General features: G+C 43.1%; 2 protein-coding genes and 1 long non-coding RNA gene across 3 annotated transcripts in view; 2 read left to right on the top strand and 1 right to left on the bottom strand.

Annotated features, from left to right (window-relative positions):
• The window catches only part of LOC125739643 (GTPase IMAP family member 4), a 386,756-nt gene that overhangs the window by 42,993 nt on the left and 324,941 nt on the right, over positions 1–18,822 (bottom strand). The window lies entirely within an intron of this gene.
• Positions 1–18,822, top strand: part of LOC125739605 (NACHT, LRR and PYD domains-containing protein 12-like) — a 728,681-nt gene that overhangs the window by 693,668 nt on the left and 16,191 nt on the right. The window contains exons 18-19 of the mRNA XM_049009881.1: positions 14,096–14,142; positions 15,877–15,947. Of these exons, the coding sequence (XP_048865838.1) occupies positions 14,096–14,142; positions 15,877–15,947 (118 nt within the window). The remainder of the gene's footprint in view (positions 1–14,095; positions 14,143–15,876; positions 15,948–18,822) is intronic.
• Positions 6,419–7,611, top strand: LOC125739660 (uncharacterized). Its single transcript, XR_007397227.1, has 3 exons — positions 6,419–6,575; positions 6,749–6,850; positions 7,503–7,611. It is a non-coding gene; the product is annotated as an uncharacterized LOC125739660 (long non-coding RNA).

Below are 18,822 nucleotides of genomic sequence, written 5' to 3'. Positions count from 1 at the left end.
TGCCAGGACAGAGAAGAGCCGAGATGCGTGTCTTCCTTGTGCCTTGAGGGGAGGAGGGACCAGTCGAGCAGTGCTGGAGGATCGGAGAGATCGTGGTGCAGAGCGTGGTGTGATGAGGTCCTTTAGGTAGGATGGTGCCAGAGAATTTTTGGCTTTGTATGCCAGCATCAGTGTTTTGAATCTGATGCGTGCAGCTACAGGAAGCCAGTGGAGGGAGCGCAGCAAAGGAGTGGTGTGGGAGAACTTGGGAAGGTTGAAAACAAGACGAGCAGCTGCATTCTGAATCAGTTGGAGGGGACGGATGGCGCTCAGTGGTAAACCCGCTAGAAGCGAGTTACAGTAGTCAAGGCGTGAGATGACGAGGGACTGGACGAGTATCTGGGTAGCCTGAGTGGAAAGAAATAGACGTATCCTCCTGATGTTAAAGAGGAGAAACCGACAAGAGCGAGAAAGACTGGCGATATGTGAGGAAAATGACAACCGATCATCTATGGTAACTCCAAGGTTTCTAGCAGAAACCGAAGGACGGATCAGGGAGTTGTCGAAAGAGATCGCAAGGTCCTGGAGGGGGGATGAGTCAGCCGGGATGTAAAGCAGCTCAGTTTTACTAGTGTTGAGTTTTAGCTGGTGAGTGGTCATCCAAGATGAGATGTCTGCCAAGCATGTAGAGATCTTAGTGGAGACATGAGTGTCTGAGGGAGGGAAGGAGAGGATGAGTTGAGTGTCATCGGCATAGCAGTGGTAGGAGAAGCCATGTGAGGATATAACTTCGCCAAGAGATTTAGTGTAGAGGGAGAATAGGAGAGGGCCAAGAACCGAGCCCTGAGGGACACCGGTGGAAAGACAACGTGGAGTAGATGTGGATCCATTCCATGTCACTTGGTATGTTCGGCCTTCTAGGTAGGAAGCCAGCCAGCGCCAGGCTAGGCCACCAATGCCAAGACTCCTAAGGATGGATAGGAGAGTTTTGTGGTTGACCGTGTCAAATGCTGCTGATAGGTCAAGAAGGATGAGGACAGATGAGAGTTTGGCTGATCTGGCAGCATGTAGCTTCTCAGTGACTGCCAAGAGGGCAGTCTCTGTAGAGTGAGCTGCTTTAAAGCCAGACTGATTAGGATCCTGGAGGTTGTTCTGAGAGAGATAGAGAGAAAGCTGGTTGTAGACTGTACGTTCGAGGATTTTTGAAAGGAAGGAAAGAAGCGATACTGGTCGGTAGCTGCAAGTGTCTGAGGGATTTAGAGTGGGTTTTTTTAGGATGGGAATGACCCTGGCTATTTTGAATGCTGTTGGTACATGACCGGAGGTTATGGAGCCATTAATGATAGTCGTGATGAAGGGGAGAAGGTCTAGAGCGATTGTCTGAAATAATGCAGAAGGGATTGGATCAAGTGGGCAGGTGGTAGGGTTGGAAGATGAGATGACTTTCATGATCTCATCTGCCGTAAGACCAGAAAACTGGGCCAGTGAGGGGGGAGGGAAATCCTTAGTGTGTAGTGTAGTGGATGAGGGAGAGAATGTCTGACAGATTCTGTCAATCTTCTCGGCAAAGAAGTTGGCAAAATCTTCAGCAGTCAGGAAGGAAGGAGCAGGAGGAGGGGGAGGGTTGAGAAGAGACGAAAAGATGTTATGGAGTTTGCGAGGATCTCGTGAGGATAATTCTAGTTTGTCTTTGTAAAAGGCAGTTTTAGCTGCAGTCACGTCCATAGAGAATTTGGATAGCAGAGTACGGTAGGAAGACAGATCTGCATCAAGCTTAGGTTTCTTCCACGTCCTCTCAGCTACCCGCAATTCTCTTCGGTTAGTACGTAATGCAGCTGAAAGCCAAGGAGTAGGCCGAGTTTTCCTTGGTTTGGAAGACAGCGGGCAGAGGTTGTCCAAGGATGTGTAAAGTGAGGAGATGAGAGTATCAGTTGCAGACTCCAGTGCCAAGGAGGAAAAGGAGTCAGGGTCAGGAAGGTAAGACAGTGTGCAGGAAGCAACAGAAGAAGCGGAGACAGAGTGGAGGTTTGGTCGAGTGGGGAGGAAACGTTGAAAACTGGGATTGGGCAAGACGGGTAGGGCAATGGTAAAGGATACAAAGTGGTGATCAGAAATGTGTAGAGGAGTAGAAGAGATGTCAGTAGCCGGAGAGGGGCGGCTGAAAACCAGGTCGAGGACGTTACCTCCTTTGTGTGTAGGAGAGGAGCTGTTGGATGTTAGAGAGAAGGAATCGAGAAAAGGGAGGAGACCAGAAGAAGGGAGCTTGTCATGGGGTAGGTTGAAGTCACCAAGGAGAATGAGAGAGGAGCTGTCAGTGGGGAAGAGACTGAGGAGAGTATCAAGCTCCTCCAGAAAGCAGCCTAGGGGGCCAGGAGGGCGGTAGACAACAATGATCCGAATATCAAGTGGAGAGGTAACAGCAACTCCATGGAATTCAAAGGATGAAATGTTGAGATGGGGCAGAGAGAGGGGCGTGTAGCACCAGTTCCGAGTTACCAATAGACCTGTGCCACCGCCCCTGCCAGTCTGGCGAGGAGAGTGAGAGAAAGCATAAGCAGAGGAGAGAGCTGCCGGGGTAGCCGAGTTCTCAGGCGATATCCAGGTCTCCGTCAGAGCCAGAAAGTCAAGAGAGTGGTGTGAAGCAAGGGCGGAAATGAAATCAGCCTTCTTTACAGCAGACTGGCAATTCCAGAGGCCACCCAACACGCTTCGCTGGGACTGGGGTGTTATGGGAGGGTAGACAAGATTACTGAGAGTGCGGCGCCTGGATGTTGGATGAGATATTCTAGGTCTCAAAGATAAGTGTACTGGTATACGTCTAAGGCACATGTCTGTAGTGATGGTGTGAGAGATTGCGAAGTAGAGGATAGGATAGAGTAGGAGAGAAAGGTTTAGAAGCAGTAGTAACAACTAGACTGTTTACCTTTATCCGGCGGTGTCACCTTCAATTTAAACTCAGTAAGCCCTGCCCCCTAATTAACACCTTCAGGGAGACCGAAACTACGCTTGATTGCCAGGAACTACACACAACAACAGTTTCAACAGACAGTAAACAGAAAGCAAACAGAGTCCTACCTTACTAGCAGAGAAGTAATCCACAAACAGAGCTTGAAGCACACTGAGTATTGAGCTGGAGTCACCTTCAATTTAAACTCAGTAAGCCCTGCCCCCTAATTAACACCTTCAGGGAGACCGAAACTACGCTTGATTGCCAGGAACTACACACAACAACAGTTTCAACAGACAGTAAACAGAAAGCAAACATAAAGTACAAAAGCACAGATTAGTAAAATTTATCACAAAGACAACCTGCGAAAACGAGACTCAGACTAAGGAACTAGAACTGGACCCCATAGTGAATAGTAAAGATAGACAGACACCACAGTCTAGTACCCTCAACACTGATATACAGACTGATAATCCACAGTCAGTAGAGGGTGATGGCGAGAAACTCCCTAGGGTGACGTCACAGGCCTCAAGCAGAGGGAAATATCCCATCAGAGAGCGTAAACCTCCAGGGTATCTGAAGGATTATAGTCAGGAGGATAGTGACGAGGACGACAGCACACTCACTAGCATGGACTATTGCTACCGAGCTGTTTGTGGTATTCCACTAACTTTTAAAGAGGCTATGGCATCAACTGAGTCAGAAGAATGGAAGAGAGCAATGGATGAGGAGTTTCAGTCTTTAGAGGACAACCAGACCTTTACCTTGACTACGTTACCAGAGGGCAGAGAGACAGTGGGAGGTAAATGGGTATATTCCATTAAGGAGGACAGTGACGGACATCACCGATACAAGGCTAGATTCGTAGCAAAAGGATATAGTCAGAAGGCAGGGATAGATTATGGTGAGACATTTTCACCTACAGCCAATCTGACCAGTATGCGCGTAGTGATGCAGAAGGCAGCTCAAGAAAACTTGATACTACATCAAATGGATGTAAAAACAGCCTATCTGCATGCACCCATCGATCGTGACATCTATATGGGACAGCCGGAGGGTTACGAGAAGGGAGGAAAGGGGCTTGTGTGCAAGTTAAAAAGGTCCATTTACGGCTTGAAACAGTCGGGACGTAATTGGAATGAGATGCTTCACACATGTCTAGTTGAGGATGGTTTTACACAGAACCCAGCAGACTACTGTGTGTATACAAAAGAATCCAAACAAACAGGTAAAGTAATAGTTGTTATTTGGGTGGATGATCTTATCATTGCAGCCAACAACACCAAGAGTCTGGGACAGGTGAAGACTGTGCTTTCCACTAGGTTTAAGATGAAGGATCTAGGCGGGTTAAAGCATTTCCTAGGCATAGACTTTGACCAGTCTGATGGTTGCATAAAAATGTCACAAGAGAAGTATGTCGGGAAGATCTTGAATCGTTTTGACATGCAGGAGTGTAGAACTAGGGAAACACCATGTGACCAAAAGATAGACTATTCCGTGGATGCACCTAAGATGACTGATGTGAGGAAATATAGAGAGGCTGTGGGCGGCCTCATATACTTGGCTACCTGTACACGACCTGACCTATGTTTCGTGGTAAGCAAGTTATCACAGCATTTTGCAAACCCCACAGACGAGCACTGGACTACAGTGAAACATGTTTTACGTTATCTCAAGGGGACTGCAGACAGACAGCTCTGTTTCAGAAAGAGCGGCGAAAGTTTAGGCCTCATAGCTTATAGTGACGCAGACTGGGGGGCAGACACCAGTGACAGGCGTAGCGTGAGCGGTTATTGTGTGAGTATGGCTAAAGACAGTTCATTGATCTCTTGGAAGACCAAAAAGCAACCCACAGTAGCCCTGTCAACGTGTGAAGCCGAATACATGGCTCTAGCTCTAACAATACAGGAGTGTATTTATTTGGAGCAACTGCTGAAAGGTATAGATACCCATGTATACATGAAAACAGTTGTTTATGAGGACAACCAGGGGACTATTGCACTTGTTAGGAACCCTGTGTCCAGGCAAAGATGTAAACATGTGGACATTAAATATCACTTTATTAGGTCCACCATAAGGAACGAGGAGATGACACTTACTTACTGTCCCACAGATGACATGGTTGCCGATGCTATGACCAAGCCTATCTCCAAACTTAAGCAAATGAAATTTGCGAGGGTCATGTTCGGTGTGTAAATGCTTGGCATTTGATTATCATTTTTGTTTGCTTATTTGACTAGGTTAAAGTTATACAGTATACAAGTCAATCATAAGTGGGAGTGTTGATAAATGTATGATTGCATATAACTGTACCAACACATGACCAAAAGGTGGCAGTGTTTGTAGGGCGTATACTTTTGGCAGCACCCCCTATATAAGGGAATGTCTTTCTTGTTCTGTATGTTAACACTCACGAAGTGTGGAGTGTTGTACCTTAAGCGATGTGTCTGTTCGTGTGATTAATAAACTAGGCCGATAAAGGCTACAGAGCAAAGTGGCTGTACTCATCATTAGAATTATTACTCCGCTGCAAGAAGGCAAGGTTATGCGCTGTCGACGTAATTCTGCTAACATGAAGCAATTTTTAGTTGCATGAAATTAAATCAAAAACTGGCTGTGCAAAAATTTGGGAAACCTTGTGATTCTACTGATTTGAATGCATGTAACTGCTCAAAACTGATTACTTGCAACACCGAATTGGTTGGATCAGCTCATTAAGCCTTGTCCAGTCACAAGAATGAAGGAATTGAAGGTGGCCAATTGCAATTTCTGCTTCTCTTTGAATCTCCTCTGAAGAGTGACAGCATGGGATCCCCAAAACTCTCAAAAGATCTGAAAATAAAGATTGTTCAGTATCATGGTTTAGGTTAAGGGTACAAAAGGAGGTTTAAACTGTCAGTTCCAACTGTAAGGGATGTAATATATAAATATACTATTAGAAATGACACTAATAAAATATTAATCTGAAGTGGCTGCAAAGAAAAATGTGAAAGTCTTTGTGACCAGATATGTCGCTGAGAAAATTGGTGATTATTGGTCGCTATTTCGGTACATTAAGTCACGTTAAGCCTTTTCCTTATAATGAGCGTCAAAGGAGAGGAAAACGCGTAACGTAAGATAAAGTCCATATTCCTAGTATTTCGGTTTTGATTTTTTTTTGTCAGTTGATATGTCTGTGAGAAAATTGGTGTTTTTTGGTCGTTGTTTTTGTAGATTAAACCACATTAAGCTTTTCACGTTAAGCGTTTTATAACGTCCCAAAAGTAACCGTGGGGGGGCGACAAATGTGAAAAGTGAATCATGAGTAAGATAGTGTGATAATGATTTATGCGTGTTATTGATTTAAGTGTCACTGCAGAACCGCGTTTTATATGTACATTAACATCATGTATAACGCAAAATGTGCGTCATGACAGAATTAGGTGGCGGCGGGAGCTTGTTCTCTTTCTCTTATTGTTACTTGTTAATAAGTGACATGGATAATATCCCCAAAAATCCTACGCCGTGTCACTGAGTCCGTGTTCATTTCTGCTTAGACCGCTTCCGCGTTTGATATGCAGCATTCCCTGTTTGTAAATGAAAGTGAAAGTATTTTAATGCTGGACTCTCCATTTTGTCAAGAAACGCGGAAAAGATTCTGTATTGCAAGGTAAGATTTTAGTCAACAGATACAACGTAATAAATAAGCTATATTGGGGAGTGTATTGTATATGTTAGCGGATGCTATATACTGTTTCTCAAACCAGTCCTGCGACACCCCAGACATACATATGTGTCTGTATGTATGTTTGTATGTACTATGTTTACCCTTCGTGTTCATAGAGGCCCCAGCAGGAGTCATCTGGTCTAGATCGGCACAGAAATGGGGGGAGCTGCTTCTGAAATGACCCCCCCTGTGGAGTGTAAAACAAAGAGACCTGAGAGGTAAGACAGAACCTGTGTGTTTGTACTGCTTTATACACGGTCATAAAAAATAAACGTTCCAGCATTTTCGAAAGAGAGAGTAATCAGTCTTAACTTAATTCACTTCATCGAGACTTAACTGATTCAATATCGTGAGGTAGATTATGTTTATCATTTATTAAGTTTATGAAATTTAATTCCCTCCAAGTCTTTACATTTAATTGTACTCCCTGGACGCGGTCCTCTGCTGCCACTTAACGCTGATTCTTCAATTTTTCACATAATTGGGGCGCGAGGTGATTTTCTGAATATGCGCTAAAATAAAGTTTGTATTTTATATTTTTTTATTGGTAACTTGGTGAAATGTATTGTGGGGATCCCAATTTAAGGCTAAATTTATATAACATTAAGCAACAACAGGCAAGTCTAGTAATGGAGGCTGTAACAATGATACTAAACCTTTCATATAGGGATCGTCATTTTAGGTGAGACTTTATTTTACATTAAAGCTAAATGTAAACAAGCATCTTTGCATCAAGAGCTTCACAGCATTTCAAAGTACATGAAGGCAGAGCAGGAGGTTAAACAGCTGAAGGTTTAATGTGACGCTGTCCACAGTACAGTATATGAATTATTTTTATATAATGAGGATCTTTCCTCTCACTGTCCACAGTGTCCTGTTGGAGAGAGCAGGCTCACCTGTACCCAGCTGTGTTTCCATGAAGAGTGACAGGTCAATGAACCGACCAATCACCTTCAGAGAGGGACGTTTTCCTACAGATCTAAGGTAAATATACATTTAAACATTGTTTAAAGCACTCAGACTCTCAGTCAAAAGACATACAGGCACAATTTAAACAGAAGTTTTGCCTGTCTTCTGTATAAATCACATCTGAAGTTAAAGTCTGAGGATCACTGTAAAGACTGACTTCTTGCGAGCTGGAATTAGAAGGTAGATTGAAAAGTGGATTTTAAATGCCAATCCTCAGCATGCAGCTGGAAAAAAGCTACTGCTCTATATTGATTAAGCATGACTGGACAATAGATTGTCTTCTTCTGGGACGGATGTTTCTGCTTTGATAATAAATAGATTCTCATGGGCTCTTTAGCTCTGTTCAGACTGAGGCTTCAGTTTGAACATGTTTAATGGACTAATTAGCTAGTTATCATGGGATCGGGGGATAGTGCAGGTGAGGAAAGGATGACGATCCACAGTGCGGCTCCAACATGACAGGGGTTTATTTATAACAACACAGAGCAGAAAATAAGGGAACCACGAGGGGTCAAAAGGCCATAACTACAAAACAGAGGGGAACACTAGTAAAGAGCAGGGCAACCCAGGGAGCTGAACTAAGGGGGAAAATAACTACACAGGAATCCAATACACACAGAAACAAAGCACAGGATCAACAGCATGTGACTCAATGACCAACTGATCACAGGCAGGAACTAAAATACACAGATTATGGGGACTAACAAAAGGCAGGTGTGAGGACTCAAAACAATCAACCAATCAGAGCAGACACTGGAAACAGGACACAGGTGGAATTAACTAACAATTAACAAACAGAACTAAGGAGCTATGAACCTGGGACCAGGGACAACACTTGTGGGAGAGAAACTGACTAGAGGGCTATCCCTTAATTCTCTTAAGCTGACATTCTTGGCTGTCAGCTGCATAACACTCAGGTACTTTTGCATTAGTTGCACAAAGATTCAGTTTCAAAGCTGGTTACAAAATATCCCTCTAGTCAGTTTCTCTCTCACACTGGACAAGATCCTACGGAGCTGCCAGAGGTCACACCAGAGCCTGGGCCTGCTGGGAACCTGAGGTACAGCCCAGCGAGAGACAGGAAGCCCCTGAGTATTACAGGCAGTCTAGTGTTAACCCTGGAAACAAGGGAGAGAATAAATCCCTTTGGGGTTAAGCGAGGTGCTTTTGGAGCCAAAAGGGAAAGAGGAGTGCTGTTGGGGGGGGGGCATGTCATGCAAAATTTGTATATTGTTATATTATTATACATTTTATTGTAATCAAAATTATCATATAAATGGTTTGGTGTGAATATTTGATCTATGTGTTTTTTAGCAAAAAAAATTAATAATAAAAATTCAAGATAAGAGAGGGGGGTCCCTAAATTGCAGGAGCCAGTGCTGTCCCCTCCCAGATTCCAGCCCTGGATAGTTATGGTAATTAAGTTGAAATCTGTTTGAAATCATGTTAAACAGTTTACAAGAAGTAAGCAGTGAATGTCATTGAGTGACTGGGAGCTACATGCCAAACCGTCTCTCCTGGCTGCTACCTGTTGTCTCTCTGTGCTGCCACTAGATGTCACTGCTTCTCTTATACTGTCATAAATAGACTGATGTCAGGAAGCCAATCTAATGAAATAAACACAGAATGTGGATGGCAGTTACATCTGTTTAAATAACAATATAATGGTTGGATATTTGTGTTTTGTTCACAGGGGCCGAGTGAAAAAATGTAATTCACATCCACATAAAGGAGACTTATCATCCATCTTCAAGGTGTGCATTTATTTCTGAAGTATATTTTCTTAAATTTGATCTAAATCGACATATATCTTCTACAGATCTAGAATAAGTAGTTCATCCTATCAAAGACAAGATATTTACAATTAATGTTGCGTTCCATTTACCTCGGAGGTCGGAAAGCGGAGCTGGTAATGACGTCACACCCAAGTTAACGTCTTTCCAGTACAGCAAGACGGAAAGTCATTTAGCAAAACCAGGGACCTTTTTCAAAGAGCAGGATTTCTTGCTTAGCTAGATAACTTCTTGTATTTAATGTGCCCCAATTTAAATGGCCTTCATCTACATTCAGTTATATTTAGCCCAGACTACCTTAAATCTGACAAGTTATCCGGCTAAGAAAGAAATCCTGCCTTCTGAAACAGGCCCCAGTTCTAGCCAGGTTAATTGTTAGTCATTGTTAGCAATACCAGTTGATAACAAGACATTACAGTACATGATGTTTTGCACATAAAAAAACCATAGAAACAGAAAGCGGTGTGTACAACCAATTTAATGACCCACAAATAATACATAACTGCTAATAAATACTATAAAACTACAGCTTTAACTTCTGTTGATAAACGGCGCAGCCATTTTGATTTCTGAGGTCGAGGTTGTTTAGGTTCCCCCGACCTCACGAGTTGGAATTCTGACTTCAGGGGGGTGTTCCAGGTGAAATTTCACATTAGAAACTCAAAATTGCCAAATTACAAGTTGAAATGGAATGCAGCATAAATCACAAATTAAGTTATAAATAGATACGGTGCCAGGAGTGATAATAATTATACTGTAACTGTTCATTTCAGTTACTGGAGGAAAAAGCTCAAACGTTTCTGAAGGATGAGCTGATGAAATTCAAAAGGTACCTGGATCAGAATGACCCAGAATGCTCTGAGCCTCAGCTGGAGGAGGACAATGACCTGGACAGTGATGGTCAGATGCAGAAGACCTGTGGTAGAGAGGGAGCTCTGAAGATCACACTGTACATCCTGAGGACCATGGAGCAAAATGATCTCGCTGACATACTGGAGAAGAGTAAGAGCTGTACCTCATTCAGTGTGTGTTTGCTTTGCCACAGAGAACTAGTTTATTAAAAATGTGTATTATCATTTATTTGATTTCATTTGGGTTAAATGAGTAAAAATGTTTTTTGAAAAGTTCTCATTTCATTTCAGGGCATCTTCTGTCACAGTATCAGCACACAATCAAATATAATCTGAAGAAGAAATTCGAGTGTGTATTTGAAGGGAAAGCTAAGGAAGGACAGCCAACACTTCTCAGAGAGATTTACACAGAACTCTACATAACTGAAGGGGGAGCTGGAGGAGTCAGTGATGAACATGAAGTGAGACAGATTGAAACGGCATCCAAGAAAAGGGTAACAGAAGATACTACAGTCAAGTGCAATGATATATTTAAACCCTTATATGGACGTGCGACACCTATCAGAACTGTACTCACTAAAGGGGTCGCAGGTATCGGGAAAACAGTCTCTGTGCAGAAAGTTATTCTTGACTGGGCAGAAGGAAAAGCAAATCAGGACATTCACTTCATATTTGCTCTTCCTTTCCGGGACCTGAATTTGATTAAGGATGAATACAGTCTGATTGATCTGCTTCACCACTTTGTCCCTAAACTGAAATTGCTTGAATCCACTGAGCTGTGTAGGTACAAAGTTTTGTTGATCTTTGATGGTCTGGATGAGTGTCGCCTTCCTCTAGATTTTCAGAAGAATGAGAGCTGGTTTGATGTAACAAAGAAAACATCACTGGATGTGCTGTTGACTAACCTCATTAAGGGGAATCTGCTTCAATCCGCTCTCCTCTGGATAACCTCACGGCCAGCAGCAGCCAATCAGATACCTCCTGAGTGTGTCCACCAGGTGACAGAGATACGAGGGTTCAGTGATGCCCAGAAGGAGGAGTATTTCAGGAAGAGATTTAGTGATCAGAGCCTGGCTAGCAGGATTATCTCACATGTGAAATCATCAAGGAGCCTCTTCATCATGTGCCACATACCTGTGTTCTGTTGGATTTCAGCTACTGTCCTTGAAAGGCTTTTTAGTGAGACTGAGAAGGGAGAAATTCCAAGGACTCTGACTGAAATGTACACACACTTCCTCATCTTTCAAGTGAGTTTAAAAAATGAAAAGTATATGGAAAAACATCAAAACAAGCTTAAGAAATGCACTAAATCTGGGAAGAAATTCCTTTTAAAACTTGGTAAGCTGGCTTTTAACAACCTTGAGAAAGGCAATCTCATATTTTATAAGCAAGATCTGACAGGGAATGGTATTGATGTCACAGAGGCTTCAGTTTACTCTGGACTGTGCACAGAAGTCTTTAAAGAGGAGTACGGGTTGTACCAAGAGAAGGTGTACTGCTTTGTGCATCTGAGCATCCAGGAGTATCTCGCTGCTTTATATGTGTTTCTGTCAAACTCATCAGCTGACCTGCTGAAGACTGCAGTGGATCAGGCATTAAAGAGCAAGAATGGACACTTGGACCTCTACCTCCGCTTCCTCCTTGGCCTCTCAACGGACTCCAGTAAGATTCTGTTACAAAAACTACTGCGAGAGAAAAGACCCAGTTCACATAACATTAAGGAAACAGCCCAGTACATCAAGGAGAAAATTCAGGAGAATTTATCTGCAGAAAGGACCATCAACCTGTTCCACTGTCTGAATGAACTGGGTGACAATTCTCTAATAGAGGAAGTACAAAGATACCTGAGTTCAGGAAGCCTTTCAGCAGCAGACCTCTCACCTGCACAGTGGTCAGCTCTGGCCTTTGTGTTACTGATGTCAGATAAGGAGCTGGATGTGTTTGATCTGAAGAAATACATCAGATCAGATGAAGGTCTTCAGAGGCTGCTGCCTGTGATCAAGAAATCTAGGACAGCTCTGTAAGTGATCTTACATACGTCTGTTGCTAAAGAAGTACAGATGTTACTCATGATACTGCTTTTATATCTCATCACAACAATTAGAGTGTATTTATATGGACACCTAGAAATTCTTTTTCATTCTGGATACTACAGGATATGTATATTTTTTAACATTCTCGGTGTGTTGTGTGGTTCAGTGGGTTGGACTGTGCCTGTGGTCAGAAGGTCACTGGTTTAAATACCTGGCCGGCAGAGTAATGCTGGTTTTGGGCCCTTGAGCAAGGCCCTTACCCCCCAGCTTCAGGGGGCTGGATGCTGGCCAACCCTGCACTCTGACCTGTATGTGTGTGTCAGAGAGAGCAAGATCAGAGAGGCGACAGCACTATTTTACCAGGGGGATGAATAAAGCATCACTATTTCATCCCTATCTGACAGGATTGATAATTGTCTGATTAGTGTTTTGGAAATTTAACAGGTTCTCAGTTACAGCAAAACAGAAAATAAAGATTTCAGTCATGGTGTCAGCAATTCAAAAGTCATATAAAAAATGTAATTAAAATAACTTAAGCCCTTCTTGACATTCAAAAGGGGGGGCGGCATGGTGGTGCAGTGATTAGCACTATTCCCTCACACCTCTGGGACTTGGGTTCGAGTTTCCGCCTGGGTCACATGTGTGTGCAGTTTGCATGTTCTCCCCATGTCGTCGTGGGGTTTCCTCCGGGTACTCCGATTTCCCCCCCACAGCCCAAAAACATACTGAGGCTAATTGGAGTTACTAAATTGCATATAGGAATGCGTGTGTGTGTGAATGGTGTGTGAGTGTGCCCTGCGATGGGCTGGCTCCCCATCCTGGGTTGTTCCCTGCCTCATGCCCATTGCTTCCGGGTTAGGCTCCATGGATGGATGGATGGATGGACATTCAAATCCCACATAAACATGTACACTTACACATATCCCAGGCAGGAACTGAACCCAAAACCCTAGAACCCCTGGGTCGGCTGTAGTGCTGATCACTGAGCCCCAGTGTTGCTCAGAGCTTTATAAAAATACTTATGCATATATTACAGAGTCTCAGGGTAACTCACCCTGTAAGGTCATTAAACAGCAGGTTTGTCTCGGCTGGGGAGTGTCAAGGACAAATAACAGCTATATGCTACATGTGTTATTGTACTTAAAATGTTTATTTTGATATTTTATTTGAAATACCTGTGTGTGGTGTATGTATTTATGTCTTAACATGTTTCCTTTTCCAGGCTGGACAGCTGTAGACTCACAGAGACATGCTGTGAAGTTTTGGCTTCAGCTCTCAGATCAAACTCCTCTCAGCTAAGAGAGCTGGACCTGAGTGACAATGAGCTGCAGGATTTAGGGGTGAAGTTGCTCTCTGCTGGACTGGGGGATTCACACTGTACACTGGAGATACTGAGGTCAATATTACTGCGTATTCCACACTGTAATGTGTAATTGCTGAAAGCTTTATTGAAGTTGTCACATTTACATAAAAGTAATACTCATAGTGATGAGGTGTTTTATTTATTGGAGAGATATTGTCTGTCTCTCTGCAGGCTATCAGGCTGTAGAGTCACAGAAGAAGGCTGTTCTTCCCTGGCTTCAGCTCTAAGGTCAAACCCCTCACACCTGAGAGAGCTGGACCTGAGCTACAATCACCCAGGAGACTCAAGAGTGAATCTGCTCTCTGCTCTACTGGAGGATCCCAGCTGTAAACTGGAGAAACTGAAGTGGGTACAGAATGTGTGTCTGTCCTGCTATAGACTCGTGTATGTGGAGAAAATACAACAATTAAATAAATGGATACAGCAGTACTATGTCATTCTGCTTCTGCTATAGTGTGGACCACAGTGGAGAGTGCAGGACCAGACCAGGGATCCAGAAATGTAAGTTTGTTTGCATGTTTTTATTCTTAACACTGTCAGTCCTACTTTATGAAAGCATTCACACAATTATTGTGATGTGTGTCTGCTTTTTTTAAATTTTCATTTTTTGGGTTTAAAGAAGACGACTTTCTTGAATAACAATGGGAGTCTGGGAACTTCTGTAGTAGTACTGTTTTGAGATTTGTTAGTATTGTCCTAAGACAGCACCCGTAATCTCCCCAAACTGGCTGTGACACCGAACGTCTCCTCAGTCTGCACTAGTGATGGGAATTTCGGCTCTTTTTAGTGAGTCGGATCATTTGGCTCAGCTCACCAAGTAGAGTCGGTTCTTCCGGCTCCCAAATGACTCATTTTATTACTTCTGCTTCAGCCAGATTCAGCTCTGTTTTGACCCATGATTGATATGTGTACTAAACCTTATAATTTCTTGAATACCATGATTTTACATTATGTTTGGTATAAAAAGATATTGAACATTATATAAGTGGAAAATCTGTTTTTGTCCTTGATTTAATTACAGTCAAATAACATAACAAATCACAATTAAAAAAGAATAAATAAATTACAACGTGCAAAACACCAGCATCCAACAGTTTTAGGTTCTATCCACTATACCAACTATCTCTCACCTTTCTAACAGTGTAACATGTTAACATTTCCTTTGGCTCAGAAAGGCTAAGTGCCTCAGCTTAGACGGGCTGATCCGGCTTCTGGCAGTAGCAGGCACGCTAGCCTGTCTTTTTCCTTCCATCTGAAGTGTTGGATGCGCAGTTCCTAAGTGTCTGTGAAGGTTGTTTGTGGATCCTGCTCGAAATGACAGCTTCATCTTGCAAACTGTGCATCTGCATTTGAGTTATCATAGATATTAAAATGCATCCAAATGCCGCTTCGCGTGTCCGACTATCACTCATCTTACGTATTATTCGCGCACCACACTCCCTCTTTCTCTCCTCCTCTCCCTCCCTTGTGCTCTGTACCTGTACACTGTCAGCACGTGCATCGCCGCCGCCACTCCCCCCCCCCCAGCCCTTTGAGTCATCACGTGATCGGTCCCGCGGCTCACACGCCTTTAACACAAACTTCAGTCACAGTAAGAGCGGCATGGAGCGCTGAGCCGCGGAGACGTTTTGTTTAATAAAAATGCCTCTCGGTCCGGATCCGGATCTTTTCTGCGGCTCGTTCGTGACCGACACAAAACTAGTCGGCGCTGCACGCTGCTGGAGGGGGTATGTGTCCGAAGGGGGTTGAAGGAAGTTCTTATTTTGAAGTAAAGACAAATTAACTTATAGTGGTACATTTTGTGGTACAATTTCATGTTTAACATGTTTTATTAATGCTGTTTATAATTTTATGTACCTGCAATTAAGGCTATTAATTTAGCACGCGCAGCATTTCGGCGCGTCTTCCCGCCGCGTCGCGCGCCGTCCGACATTTCCTGAGGTATTTCACATACTTGAATTCCTGCTTCGTTTTTATATTTTATGCATCGTACAGAATAATAGCTTTCAGGATAAAGTGCAGTTGGTTCCCCAGCGACTCTCTCAGCGCGGCGTGTCTCACAGCGCAGGGGGCAGCCGGAGTGCCGCAGACTCGGGCGGCTGCATGAGTATATTGGGAATAAAATGTGTGTATTGGAGCGAGTTCTGTGTTAGTGAGTGTGTGAGGTGTGACAGTGATAACGATGGAGATGCTGGGCTTCGTCATGGGATTAATCGCTCTTCCTCTTGCCTACAGACTCCTGCCAGCTGACGCTGGACCCCAACACAGCAAACAGATACCTGTCTCTGTCAGAGGGGGACAGGAAGGTGACATGGGGGGCAGAGCAGCCATATCCTGATCATCAAGAGAGATTTGATTACTGGCCCCAAGTTCTGTGCAGAGAGAGTCTGACTGGTCGCTGTTACTGGGAGGCTGAGTGGAGTGGAGATGGAGCCTGGATAGGAGTGACTTATAAAGGAATCGGGAGGAAAGGAGGGAGTGATGACTGTCTGCTTGGATACAATGACAAGTCATGGATGCTGTTCTGCTCTCCTGACAGTTACTCTATCCGGCACAATAATAAACAGACTGTCATACCCATAAAGCCCTCAGGCTCCCGCAGAGTAGGAGTGTATCTGGATCGGGTGGCTGGTACTCTGTCCTTCTACAGAGTCTCCTCTGATGGACTGACCCTCCTGTACAGCTTCACCTCCTCATTCACTGAACCCCTCTATCCAGGGTTTCGGGTTTATCCAAACTCCCCCGTGTCGCTGTGCATGCTGGGATAGCTCACTGTGTGCTGGAGGAATCATTTTTACCTTATCAGAGTGTCACATGTCGCTGCTCCTCCACGGCAAAAAGGTAAAATCTCTGCTTTATAACCAGTATAACCCTTTTTACTCTGAAGTGTGACGTATGTTAGAAATAAATGAATGTTTGTTCAGTTTGCCAAACTCATGCAAAATGACCAAATTCATAGTAAATGCAGTTGTACCAATAGAGTGAATTCTGATTCTGAATAAAATAAAATGTAATGAAATGTAAGCCTGATGGGTGGGGGGGCCTTTTCTCTCCCCTGTATATGTACATTTTATATATTTCTGTCTGTATATTGTATTTTCTACCTGTACATTCACAATAAAAGCTTCCTATTCTATCATATTAATGTTCTGGTTCAGCGCTGCTCAAAGCATAAGTGAGGTAACTGAGTAACGTAAAACATATAATATAATTAAACAAATACACTTTACTGTAATTTCACTAACACGATTAAATTAAATCAGCATATATAATAGCCATGTAAAAGGAGACGGGAGACATAACAGCGATAGCAAAAAATATCCGTAGAGTTAAAAACAAAAGTTATAAATCAGTAATACACGTTAGAATAAATGATCAAAATACAACAAAGAAGAATAAAAATTTCCTAACTAAACCTGTGAACTGCTACACCTGAAAATCGACAAGCTAATTAGCAAACGGCGTCTCTCTGACCTCCTTTAAAACACGGGAAAAGAGTCATTAAAAGTCGAACTAAGTCCTTACAACTAAGTAAATAACTGCACAAGTAATTAACCCTATAACGCCACATGTATCAAATTTGATACCAATATTTCTAAGACCTCTACGTCAGTAATAGCATTACGCCTTTCCTCAAAACCCGCTGTATATAATCCTATACCTGTATTCTGCCCTCTGGTGGATGACCTATGTACTGCAGGTGGAAAACGTCTTTTTTTTCAAGAATCAAAGACGGCTGCACTTTGCGATGGGCTGCCCCCCCATACTGGGTTGTTCCCTGCCTCGGCAGCATATTGCAGGGCGGGGCGACGACCCCCAGCTCCTCAGGCAGCAGCAGGCTGGGGGCGCACGTGTGAAAATGCCCCTTTGCTCTTCACCTTCTGTAATGTTTGTATTCTTCCGTTTTCATGCCTGTCACATGATAGAAATATCATCCACACTCCCACTGACTCACTTTAAATTCTCTAGGGTAGGAAAATTAGCTCAAGTAAATTTTAATGTCTCCACCAATATGTAGGGAATTTAATTACATTTTAATTAAATATTATTTATTTATCAACTATTATTTGATTATCAACTAATTGTTACACTGAATGGTTGGTTCCTTCAAACTCAGTTGCAGAATCCCTGTGAGTCTGTTAATGTAAGACTTAAATGGGATTCAATAATTATCAGTATAGCTTAGTAACCTGGGTTAGAATGTTCGTCCACCGAGCTACATCACCAGGTAATGTAAACGACTAGTAGGGAAGCTGCTCTCACGGCCGTTGAGAGAGAGTGTCGTGATATTTCAGGCGATTTGAGGTTTCGGAGCTTAGGAGCCAGATTGCACAGTCAGTGACTATAGTGAGGACTCAATGAACGGAGGCTGAAGTTGTATAAAAGGCATGTATTTATTTCTACCTAATACTGTACTAACGTAAGACAGACATTGACTTAACAAATAACAAACACAAATTAATGGAATGATCTGCTTTCCAGGATTGATAATATATACCTTGATTCAGTCTTTTAACACAGAATAGTACAAGACAAATAAGTGCTAACGGACCATAAAGATCAAATAAGAGCCAACAGAGGAATGTAAAAAGGGGGGGGGGTGTTAAATAAAGAAAGAAAAAACCTCTGATAGTTAGGAGACCCACTGAGATACCTGGTGACATTATTTACATTATTTAATTTTCACGATTCCGCTGATTTAACCATGAGGGCTTGTATGCAGGGGTAGCTGTACATATATATTTATCCATATTTATATAATGGTTCAAGTGAGAAGGGTAAGATAGGTGATACTCTGTGAAACACAGTTATAAGGGCGGCACACAAAACACTAAGACTGTCTAAGGACACAGACAGACATAACCTATATGGATACTGAGACCAGCAATAATAAGTAAACCCACATACAGGGTATATACAGGCCAAACTTAAAAGAGAACTTTCTTCTGGGTGTTGGGTGAGTCTGTGGTTTGGAAAGCAGGATGCTGCTTGCTGCAGGATGGTTGCGTGCCAAGTTGAGGGACCCCTATCCTTGAGGTCCATTCTCCCGCCCGTAGATCCCTAAATATTTGGGCCATAAAAGCTGGAATGCTGGCCTCCCTTGTTATTTGTGTGTGTGTGTGTCTGTGTGTGTGTGTGTGTGTGTGTGTGTGCGTGTTTGTGTGTGTTTGTGATCCTATA

This window comes from Brienomyrus brachyistius, chromosome 4 (genome assembly GCF_023856365.1).
Source record: "Brienomyrus brachyistius isolate T26 chromosome 4, BBRACH_0.4, whole genome shotgun sequence".
NCBI classification, from domain to species: Eukaryota; Metazoa; Chordata; class Actinopteri; order Osteoglossiformes; family Mormyridae; genus Brienomyrus; species Brienomyrus brachyistius.
Note: the sequence above shows the minus strand (reverse complement) of the source record. Positions and strands in the feature narration are given on the sequence as shown.